The sequence below is a fragment of the Gobio gobio genome (genome assembly GCF_949357685.1).
Source record: "Gobio gobio genome assembly, chromosome: 15".
Classification (NCBI taxonomy): domain Eukaryota; kingdom Metazoa; phylum Chordata; class Actinopteri; order Cypriniformes; family Gobionidae; genus Gobio; species Gobio gobio.
The window spans coordinates 28,407,490-28,419,696 of NC_137108.1; the positions used below are offsets into that span (position 1 = coordinate 28,407,490).

Sequence of the window (12,207 nt, forward strand, 5' to 3'; positions counted from 1 at the left end):
CACAAAATCAATATTTTATTTGACAAAATGATTCATTTTAAATGCTTTTTTAGGCATCACAAAATTATGATGTACAGTATGAAAAAGTTATCAATTTTTTTTAGATTTGAAGGTTACATTTTAACAGCTATTAAGTTAATGTTTTTAAAGATTAACTTTGAACATATGACAATTGATCTAAATGTAAAAAAAGAGAAATAAGCCGATACAAAAATCTAAAATAATGCAACTGTTCATCGTGCATGTTAGCGCAGGTTCTTAAATAATACTAACAAATATAACTTTTGATTTTAATAATGCATTAGTGTATGTTGAAATGAACATTGATAAATGCTTTAGTCAACATGAACTACCAATAAAAATACTTCTAATGTTATCAAATGCGGTGTTGTATATTTGAATATGTATTTAGAACTAACGTTCAGAAGTTTTGGGTAAGTAACTTTTTTTTAAAAGAAATTAATACTTTAATTCAGCAAAAAAAAAAAAATTTAATCAAAAGTGACAGTACAGACTGTTTTAAAAAAAATCTAATAAATGCTAGTAATAAATCTAATAAAATCTATTTATGATACTTAAAATGCAGCTTTGCCATCACAGGAATAAATGCCATATTAAAATAGAAAACAGTTACTTTAAGTGGTAACAATATTTTACAATACAATTTTTTTTTTTTTTAAATAAATGCAGCCTTGGTGAGCATAAGTAATTAAATTATTAAATTTAAAAGAATTGGAATTAAAACCGTAAGCATTAAAAAATTGTGCCGACCCCAAACTTTTGAACGGTAGTGTACATCACTAATAACGGCAGAACAATCCTAGTTCTTAACATTCCTTATCAAAACCCATGCAGTCAGACTATACTCTTCCTTTTAAACCCTGATTCTCACTGCAGGTACCGTGATAATTCAGTATTTTTCCCCAGTGGTAACAGGGTTTCAGAGCAACAGCTTGCTGTACAGGGAGCCTGTAAATTCTGCAACCACAGATGGTCCAAATGTTCCTAGCTATTTTTATACCAGAGACTGCGAAATCTTTGGTGGAAGATATTGTCTTTAGATCACTATGAATAGAAATATCAGTCCTTCACTGAGAATGTCCATGAGGCCCATCTTATTTCAAGGTATATTTTATTTCAATCAGCTCAAAAATGAGCTTTGCATTACAAACTCATGCAACATACATCAGTGATATTAGCGGGAACACTGTAAAATGTTTATTACTTTCTATACAATTCCGATGCAGCAGGTAATACGAAGAATTGTATCATACATTGTGTTGGTTTATTTGTATTGGGAAAGAATGAAACAAAAAACAAAAAAAATCACAGTGCAAACAGTCTGAAAGAGCTGCTCTCAAGGCTGAGCACAAACAGTGTTCTACAAGGCTCCAAAACCTTCCTCTCAAAGTGTCACATTAAGCCATGAAGAAATATCTGGCTGGACTTATATCAGCACTCCTGTCTGGGCACCGATGTAAAACAGGTTTTCATCTCCAGAAACCAACTTGAGCGAGTGCGTCTCCCCCCCTGCGCGGCCACTAGGGGGCCTGCGTGTCGCTGTCGTCTGAGCTTTTGAGCGGCTCTGTTTCTGGGAGGCCCATGAGGGCTGTGTCAGCATGTACCTCCTCTTCATCTGACTGGACCAGTGGGGAATCTCCGCTGCTGCTTTCCTCACTGCCATCCTCTTCATCCGGACCCTCTGTCACGCCGCTGATGGTGTCAGTGCAGGAGGAAGAGATGGAGGAGACGGTCTGCCGCTGCTCTGTCTGTGAGGGCACTTTCAGGCTGAAGTCTGATGGGGATGAGCCAGGTTCCAGAGCTGGGCCACCTGCTGAACAGATAGAACAAGGTTAAAATATGTCACACCATCTATTTCCGAATATTAATTAGCACTAAAGTGCAGTCACGACCCTGAATACTTCCATGCCATGAGCGACACAGTGAGAGTCTTGTGTGTTCACAGTCATTTCAGCACAAAATCTGCACTTTCTTCTTGCATTTTCTGCTCTGACCTAGAGGAAATATCTTCAGTGTTTTGTGCAATGGCTTTAATAAGGTAAAACTTGAAAACTACCAAATTAACCAGAATATTACAAATGCAAAGATCTTTAACCCTTAAGCCCTGAAGGCTTTTTTCTGAGTGACATACACAAAAGTAAAGACTCATAACTCCAAAACCAATGCCGCGCAGACGGTAGACGCAGACGCGAAATGAGGGAAGAAATCCATTTGATTGTAGTTTAAATGAGAAATAATTGCAGTGCTCTGTCCAACCGCTATAGAGTTAGTATCGCTATAGTGTTAGAACAGGTAATTGCGGTTTCATAGAGAGATTTATGTCGCATGCGAGCAGCAGTGAGTCGTGTTTGCGGTCCAAATCTCAATATGAGAGGCAACGTGAAACGCAAAGACGTGAAATAGAACGTCGTCATGTTTTAAAGAAGAGTGGCTTGATTAAGTGGTGGAAATAACGGATGAGGTGCACGGTAACAAAACAGACATTTATAGAACCCACCACAAGTGTGCAAACTCTAAACACCTCAGTAACACACTTCAGTTTAAATAGATCTGTGTGTGGTTTGGGTTTCAGGGATGTTTAGATAAAAGAGTCCACATGTTCCCTTGAACATATTTAGCTATTAGATCTATTTAATTACTTCAGTTGTTTTTATATATAATATATCAGTTTAAATACTTCAATTAGTTTGTATATTATATTATAGGCTGTTTATAATTATATTATATTGTAAGCCTAATAAATAATTTATCTCACAAGGTGATTTTTTTTGGATCCTTGCCATTAAAAAGTAAAAAATAAAATAAAAAACCTGATATAGAAAATCTTGGAAATTCATAAGCAATAAACAAACATTTAAGTTTGATGGTTTAATGCTGCCTGTTGCCAATAAAAACAATCTCAGTGTAACTGCTTAATTTTTTTCATTTTATATTTTTTTAAATATTATATATAATCATATTATATTTGTTTTGGGGGAGATTTTTAATAGTATTTCTTGGTAAAAAAAACCAGCATTGTAAAATTTTTTTTAAATGTGCTTAATTTAGTGACTTCTGAATTAACTGCTTTAAAAAAAATTTAATGCATCACTAAATTACATAAAGGGTTAAATAAAATAGAAATTACACATTAAAGCTGCTGTCCGTAACTTTTTTTTGTGTTCAAGATTTATAAAAATTATATGATGAGAAAGAACAATATGAATCCATTTTCCAAATCGTGTTTTTGTCTTACCCTGAATCATTATGGTACACTTATAATAAGTGTTTATATTGGGACTATTTCAGACCAGACTGTTAGGAACTGCTGCGGAGGAGCACAGTCCCTGCGTGACTCGCCATAGACATGAACAGAGAGAAGTAGCTCCGGCTGCAATGTTCTTCCACAAGACACATGCAGTTCTGTTTATTAAGCTCAAAAAGTTACGGACTGCAGCTTTAAAGTTATAACTGCATGATGGAACCACTTTTTGTGGGTTTTTGCGTATGCTGTACAGGTTTGGTATAAAGAATGTTTTAGCTCAGGTGACCAAAATGTCCGCCCAATAGAGAAAAGTTTTGCTCAACGAGAAAATAAATTAGAGGGAACATTGTCCAAAACTATATAGCAAGGAGATCCAAAGGTAGCTATCGTTTGATTTAAAACTTTAGGTAAGACATTTTCATTACATTTGGACTTTCTCATGCTGAGAAACTACTGATAAAAGGCAAAAAAAGTGTGCTCAAGGGAATTTTTTTACATCTCTCTCTTATTTGACATGCAATAACTCGGGATGGAAATAAGGTAGTTATTCTTTTTTTGGTGAAGTTCCCCTATATGTGAGCTGAATCTGGATACAATTATGTGGAGATAGCATAAAGTAATCAAAAGTTACAGCATTTGGAACCAAGATTGCCTTTTTGTTCATCCCTTGACACCCGGAAGGCATTTTTAAAGTTCTTGTTCCTCCATGAGGAACAGGACCTCATGATCGACGCAATGGATTATGTTGATTTTGGTTCATTTCAATAGAGAGCATCCACTGTAATTAATGATTGGCCATTTTCTACGATCTGAGCATATTTCATGAAGTTGTAAGAGTAAAACACCACGTGAAAACTACATTTGATTTTACTTAGCTACATGTGCAGTTTTATGTGTTATAACTCCATGAGAGAATATCTTTAAGTGACAGATTATGGTGAGTTTTCCCACAATCAGAGCATTTTTCATGAAGTTACAAGAGAAAACTTGATATAAATACCGCATTCGTATTCCATGTTGTATTCCACTCCGGGACACCTTTCAAATGACATATAGCACATGACTATCTGAGCTGTATGATGTTTTTGATATATTACAGTACACAGTACAAAAAAGTATTTCATAAATTATGAAAAAAAAAAAATTATTTATCAGCAAATAACTCAGTACTACTTAGGAGTTAATCAAATTTGCTACATCCATTCAGTGGTTGCTTAGTCATTTTATTATGAATTCTTGCGCCAGGATTTTTTTAAATCTGTTGTTTAGGATGGAATGTCTGCACTGTTATTCTGGAAAGTGGTCAAATCTGTTTGTTTTTGTCGTTTCTTCAGACAGTGGTGTCAGTGTCTGCTGTGATTGTTATAGCAATGATATTGGTGTCACCAAATGGCTTTCTTGATGGAAAACTGGAAATAAGCAACAAAAGAGACACTACTGAATTTTCCATTTTTGAATGGGACCTACTCATTTGGACAAACAACACATCAAACAACATCTCTGCACCACCACTGTCCTACTTTACCCAGTTAAACAACTATTGAAATAATACAGTAATTAATAATCAAATTTATGTTAAAGGGTTAGTTCACCCAAAACTGAAAATTCTGTCATTAATTACTTCCCCTCATGTCGTTCGACACCCGTAAGACCTCTGTTCATCTTCGGAACACAAATTAAGATATTTTAGTTTAAATCTGATGGCTCAGAAAGGCCTCCATTGGCACAATGCACGGTTCACTCTCAAGACCCTTAAAAGGTACTAAAGACGTCGTTACAAAGTCCATCTCACTACAGTGGTTCTACAATAACTTTATAAAGCGAAGAGAATAGTTTTGGTGCGCAAAAAAAACTAAATAGTGACTTATATATTGATGACCGATATCAAAACAATGCATCATGAAGCTTCGAAGCATTATGAATCAGCGAGTCGAATCATGAATCGGATCGCGTGTCAAACCGCCAAACTGCTGAAATCACGTGACTTTGGCGATCCAAACCGCTGCATCGACTCGCTGACTCATAACGCTTCGAAGCTTCATGATCCAGTGTTTTGAAATCGGTCATCACCATGTAAGTCATTATTTCATTTTTTTGCGCACAAAAACTATTCTCGTCGCTTCATGAAGTTATTGTAGAACCACTGTAGTGAGATGGACTTTGTAACGACGTCTTTAGTACCTTTTATTGGTCTTGAGAGTGAAAAGAACATTGTGCCAATGGAGGCCTTTCTGAGCCATCGGATTTCAACTAAAATATCTTCATTTGTGTTCTGAAGATGAACGGAGGTCTTACGGGTGACGAACGACATGAGGGTAAGTAATTAATGACTATTTAAATTTTGGGGTGAACTAACCCTTTAAGTATACTCTCAAAAAGGATGTTATTCCTTAACACATTTGTTGTGACTTTTTTAATACGTTTTGTCATTTTGTGTTAAATGTGTGTTAAAAAAGAAAATGCAACTGTCAAATGTGTGCTAATTGACTATGTTTACATGGACAGCAGTAATCTAATTATTGACCTTACTCTGAATAAGGCAATATTCTGATTAAGGTGTTTACATGAGTTGCTTTTAGAATATTACGTTCATGTTCCCGTTTTACATGTTACAGAACATAGCTCGATTAATAGTACGTCATTACGTCCCCATGCCACGCTACGCTGTCCGTCGTCCAATCATAGCGCGACTTTCGTAGGTCTGTTCAAATCAATGGGCTCAGGCAACCCGCTGTAACTTTACCTGCGGGTGTCACTGTTGGACAGTGTGACTTTATAAAAACGAGTGACTTTTATACTTTTTAATGTAATTATATATATATAGTTTTATTTTTTGTAATATTATATATTGTGTCTTTCAGTTTTTTTTTAAGAGACACTGCCCATCTTGCCTCCTTCTTGACAGCCAACATTTCGAATAATAGCTTTGATTAATGATGAAAATTAAGGTTTCAAAATCGTGATTGTTTGGATTGTTTTTTTCTGCCATCGAGCCACAAGCGCTCACTGAATGGCCATATGGCTCGCGAGCCTAGAGGTTCCCGACCGCTGTTGTAAGCAGACAATTATGAATCTGGGATTACAGATACAAACTTATTGTATTTTACTTTTACAATGAGCAGAATTATTACAACACAAAGAAAAAATATATAGAGGAGGCCGTGTCCGAGTGAGCAGTCAAGCAAGACACGCAGTCACGCACCATAGCAACACGTCATGGCAACGACATTTCAGACTGAAAGATACGTAAAAGATAAACGGGAATTTGAGCGCATTGTTACTTTTTTGTATGCGCGGTTATATTAATTATAATCCAAATTCTGTTTTATTTGTCACAATATTATTGATGATTGTTTAGAGGGGCACTTTATATACTTTTGATACGAGCCCCCAAAGCCCTCCCCTCTGCACTTGCCTGGTGTGTGTGCCTAGTGTGTGTGTCCTGTCACAAAATGCGGCGAAAACTCCTACACATGTCTACAATGCACTTAGATAATGCGACTAAAATAGGCATACTCCACATGTCTTAATTCGATTTTTGTTTAATTCGAGTATGGCTTTAACCGGATTAAGGTAATTAGAAATTGCTGTTACATGGTAGTTTCTTAATCAGAGTATGATCTTAATCAGATTAATATCGGAGTATTGTTGTCCATGTAAACGTACTGAATGTCATCCAATCACAATGCTGCTTGTGTCACTTCTAATGAGCAAGTTTCCTCGCACTTCACCTTTTCATCATCGGTGGATATCTTTGATGCATGGAGGTAAGGAAAATAGCAAATTAATTATGTATATGATGTATATTACGATGGTGCGATGATGCCTTTCTCCACTGACGTTCAATGATGTTTAAAGCGTTTATAAGGATGCAGATTTTTAGAAGGCAGACTGAGATGGTGAACGGGAATGTGGTTTGTGTAACATTAGCAACACATTTTTAGCTGTTTGATAACGCAGTCAAGCAAAAGGCTAATCATATTAATTACCGCTGTGTGTCCAACGCTGTAAAGTGCAATACCTTTGTGCAGCATTTACTACAGTAACTTGAGTAAAGTTGACCGAGTGAGTCTCTGAGCTGGTGTGAGTGAGTGGAGGCGGGGCTATTTTGCATATTCATGGTCCGTGTGACCTAGTGTTGTCAAAAATATCGATATTTCGATATGTATCAATACTGAAATATCTGAAACGATACGATATTCCTTTTCTACAGTATCGATACCAGCCGCGCTTTCCTCTCCGACGGACAGCGAGTTGACACGCACCCGCCTCCTCTCAGGTTAACCCTCTAAGCACGGCGAACGCGTGTTCTGCTGGATTTTTCCTCATGACTGCGTGTTTGTGTTGGCGTGACGGGTCTGAATTTTGTGCAGGATTGCACATAACGTTAATTCTACTCATTCCCGCAGATTTCGCGCTCGCATCTGAAGCGCACACACACATACTGTAATAAAGCCGCCTCTGACATACAAGGGCAAAAATTAGCTCCTTTTTCCAGCTTATTAATGGTCAAATACACTCAAAAAATTTCTCAATGTCCATCTTGGTGAGTATTAACGTAAACAGGAGTGTTTGGGATCCATGCATGCGTCGGGTCTTAAAGGGACAGCAGTTATTTATTATTCAAACTACAAAAAGACAAATGATCACTTACTGCTCTTGACTGATTAACTTGTGAAACTCTAATGGATTCATCTGTATTTCATATTTTATAATGAAGATTATCCAATGTTATTTTAAATTTGATTACTTTGTTTTTTTTAATTCAGTTTCTTACCTGAATACTGTTAGACCTACCTGAAAAAAGAAAGTATTTAATTTGTATCTTCTATTCTATTGTATTTATTTGTGCTATTGTTAGTCATTTGTTTATTTGTTCTTATTTAATTACTGTTTACTCATCTTTTTAAATTCAATTTGAAATCAAGCTTCCTTGTGCTGTAGCTATTGCAACACAATTAGTTAGTAAATATTTGTGAGATAATTGTAATGATAATTGATCAACGTTTATATATGAGAAAAACCTTAAAAGCTTTATCATATAAAGTGATCTCTTCAGAAGAAATGTTTAATCGCCTAGACTTTCAATAGAAGGACAAAAAAAGAAATTATATTAAAAATATCTATTTGACGGTATATGCAGCATCTTTCCCCCGTGGTATCGAATATCGCTACTTTTTTAGGTACCGTATCGAAGTTAGAAATTCCATTATCGTGACAACACTAGTGTGTGCTACATGAAGCAAGGGTTACATTCAAGCTATTTTAAGGCATGAAGAAAGTTTTTTCACAGGGACAATTTTTTAAATATGTCATTTTGGTGATCGAAGATGAGTCTTAAGGAATTAAATGATTGACTACAGGGGGACATTATAGATTATCCGTTAACTCTTCAAGAACACTTTCACTCAAACAACATGAACATTTAAAGGGTAACTTCAGTGATTTAGCATTAAGCTTTGTATTTAAACTGGGTCATTTATGCAGTAGAAATGTGAAATTATTTTTGAATTTGGTGCCTTCTAGACTGAGAAAAGACAGAACATTTATTTTTGTCTCATGTGGATGAAAGACAACAACTCCCAGAATGCACTTGCTTCGCTCCCCTACGAGGCCACTCCGTACACCGTCATTTTGATCTTCATAGTAATACAATCATTTCGCTCAGTTAGAGAATAAACACTACAATTAAAAACTGAACGTGTCTTTTCAATAAAGTGTGAGTGAGCCGAACGAAAGTCACAGCACAGACGCAGCAGTGTCAGATTTCATTCCTTACGAAGAGCTGAGGTAACGTTAAGCGCCAGTCTGGCACGTTTTCAGATTGCATATGGAAGCTAAGCTACCACAGAAATTCATTGAAAAGTTGAAACACTCACTTTGCTCTGCATCGATCCGTTATGAATGTCTGTACGGCCGTCTGTGTCTTACATTCTGTGCGTGAAATCTCTCCCCTATGGGCGGGTTGATAACATGCGGAACAGCTCCATCTAGTGGCTGTAGTCTTTAGCCTCTGGCCAAAAAATCCTCTGATGACGCAAAATGACGATATTTGCATCATCGGAGGAATTTTTCCAGAAATAAAATGCATAATTCTCTCGTCTCAGGGGGATATGAGGGGGGAAAGTACCATAATTTGAATATACTACCGGGTTTCTACTGATACAAAGCCTAATGCTAACTCACTGAAGTTACCCTTTAAATTGCTAATCAAAAATGTTTGAAATTTTACTTTTTATGTACATGCAGGGTTAATAAATTCTATATAAACTACATGTTGTGTTTTTATTGCAAACAAGTTTTGTTCAAATGTTGTAACTATAACAGATTTGAAGATTTCAACACTTTCTGTGTAAAGAGGAATAACACACCGGTTGAGTTAAAAGGAACACAGTTGTCACAAGGAATGTGTTGTCCTTATCTAGACACAAAAATTTGTTATGTACAACACAGGAAACACAATTTCCAATGCCACAACAAATTCCTTGTGTGAGTGAGCACACTTGGGCAATAAAACCGATTGTGTTTCTGATTCTGAATTCGTCACAGTAGTTCTTTGTTTTGTGTTTCTCTGTAAGCGCCATAATAAATGCAGCAAGAAACAAATGAAATCAGGTTACATTAAAGGCACAACCGACCTGTGTCAGGAGACAGAGCGCAGTTCTCTTCACCTACAGAGCTGAGGAAGACATCGAGAGCCTCATGGTCCGACACATCTGTGAGATCCATTTGTTCCAACAGATCAACGTTCACCTCCATTGAGGACATACTGCCTATTGGATCTGCCCCAGAAGAGGAAAGAAAACAAAACACAATTACTTCTTCCACTTTGTGAACCCGAACACCAAACCAGCTGATCGCTTTAAAACCTACAGAACAGCAGATTTAGCTCAGGAAGCAGATTTCACAACAAAATACAGTTAATGAATTGACAAATGATGCCCTGAACAATGGGGGGATGCATGGGGAACCATACCTCACACATCAGGGCAGCATTAAGGCAGGAGAGAGAAAAGAGAAGACCATCAACATCCTTGCATATGTTCTTTAACCTTCCATTTAACACGTTTAAATATTCATAAAGAGAAAGACAGAGCCGTGAGCAGCACATCATATAGAGCGGCTGTGATTCCGACTGTTTCACTGCTGTGTCCTGAAGGTTACTATCAAAAAGAGAACTGCATTTTGACTGCTAAAACATTGTCTTACATTTGCCATTAGCCACGCATTGCACTACATGAGGCGAATAAATATGAATAGTGTTTATGAGAGCATTACAAATCAATTTCAGGTGTTTGAACTAGTATGTGCAGAAGTGGTCCTTATAAAATAGGTAACTGACCTCTCCTATCCGTGATCTGGAGGTATCCTGTGGAGAGGTACTGCTCCATGTCTTGCTGAAAAGCTTCTTCAAAGTACTTCTGTCGTTCCTTTAGCTTGACCTGCTGCACATGCTCCATCTCCAGCACTTTCTGGGCATGTTCTGTATCGAGCTCCGCTAAAGAGAGACATAAAACACCAAGTAGGTTACAAAATGACAGAGAGAAGAGAGAGAGAGATGGGGGGTGGAAGCATAAAATGAAATGGAAAGGGAAGTGGATTCGCCCTCAGAGAATCAATGTAGAAACATACAACACTTGCATAAAGCAATTACATAACACTTACTTTCACTACACATAGATTAAAATGACATACAACAAAGTATGTTTGTGTTCATATCAAAAAGTTTAGTAGAAACGCATTTACAATATGAATGGCCATTGCCTACTGATGCCACAGCTGTATCAAGGTATAACAATCTTCTACTAATATCCTTTTCATAATTCTCAACATATCATCAACATTGTCAAAACTACTATTCCGAAAAAAAAATGCCTCGTGCTTACCAACGCTGCATTTATTTGCTCCAAAATTCAGTAATATTGCGAAATATTACAATAAGTTACAATAACTCTTTTGTATTTTAATATATTTTAAAATGTAATTTAATCATGTGATTGCATGCTGAATTTCAGCAGCCATTTCTTCACTGGTCTACAGTCTCATGATCCTTCAGAAATCATTTTAATATGCTGATTCGGTGCTAAAATATTATTATCAGTTGAAAATGGCTATGCTGCTTAGTATTTTTGTGAAACCCACAGGATTATATGATGAATATAAAGTTTACAAGGGCATAATTTATTTGAAATTGAATTGTTTTATTTTACAATTAAGTCTTTACTGTCACTTTTGATCAATTTAATACATCCTTGCTGAATAAAATTATACATTTTTGGAATGAAATGCATTTTTATTCATTTTCCAAGACCATTGCAAGTTTGCTAATGCAAACCTCTGAGATCTAACATTTTCAAACATGTTTTCTACAGCTCAACAATGAAGATCCTACACAAATGTATTTTCTGCATGCTAGCTTACCGCAGCGTGTAATGTTCTTCTAGAAGAGGTGGCAGAAAATGCAAAGCTTCTATTGTGTGAGCGGCACGAGAGTGGGTGTGCTTATTGCGAGTGTTACAAGATGTGCAAATAAATTCTTTATCTTTCACAGGAAGTTCATACTTCACTAAAAAGCAGGAAGTCTGTCTATGCTATTTGAATGCCGCCATCTGCGGTGTTTATGGGTGTGATGCGTGCATAGTTAGATCCGGTACAAACATCCTGTCAAAGCTCATGGTGTCACAGCCTAAACGCAACTTCCAGAATAAAAGGTTGATTTGACCACCAAGAATGTGATATGCAAAATATTTCCCCTAAAACTCCATAAAGACTAAATATTTCAAGACATGGTCACCAATAGCCTTCTGTGCTGGAGAAACCTTTAATGTGTGCAAGCAAGCATACAGCAAGATCAAATATAGAGCAGACTTTGTCTACAGTCATCCTGTGTATTGTGAGGAAAAGGAGTCCATTGACAAAAGTGGGCTATGTAAATGAAGATG

General features: G+C 36.5%; 1 protein-coding gene across 8 annotated transcripts in view; it reads right to left on the reverse strand.

Moving 5' to 3' along the window:
• Positions 1-39: 39 nt before the first annotated feature.
• Positions 40-12,207, reverse strand: part of dtnbp1a (dystrobrevin binding protein 1a) — a 29,283-nt gene continuing 17,115 nt past the window's right edge. For 2 of the 8 annotated variants that reach the window (XM_079836519.1, XM_079836521.1), the window contains exons 9-11: positions 10,608-10,763; positions 9,904-10,038; positions 40-1,831 (exon numbers count right to left, since the gene is read on the reverse strand). In XM_079836519.1, coding sequence (XP_079692645.1) covers positions 1,542-1,831; positions 9,904-10,038; positions 10,608-10,763 — 581 coding nt within the window. In that variant the 3' untranslated portion in view covers positions 40-1,541. Of the gene's footprint in view, positions 1,835-9,903; positions 10,048-10,607; positions 10,764-12,207 lie in introns of all 8 variants that reach the window. The other 6 variants (XM_079836518.1, XM_079836520.1, XM_079836515.1 and 3 more) reach the window with 3 other exon arrangements.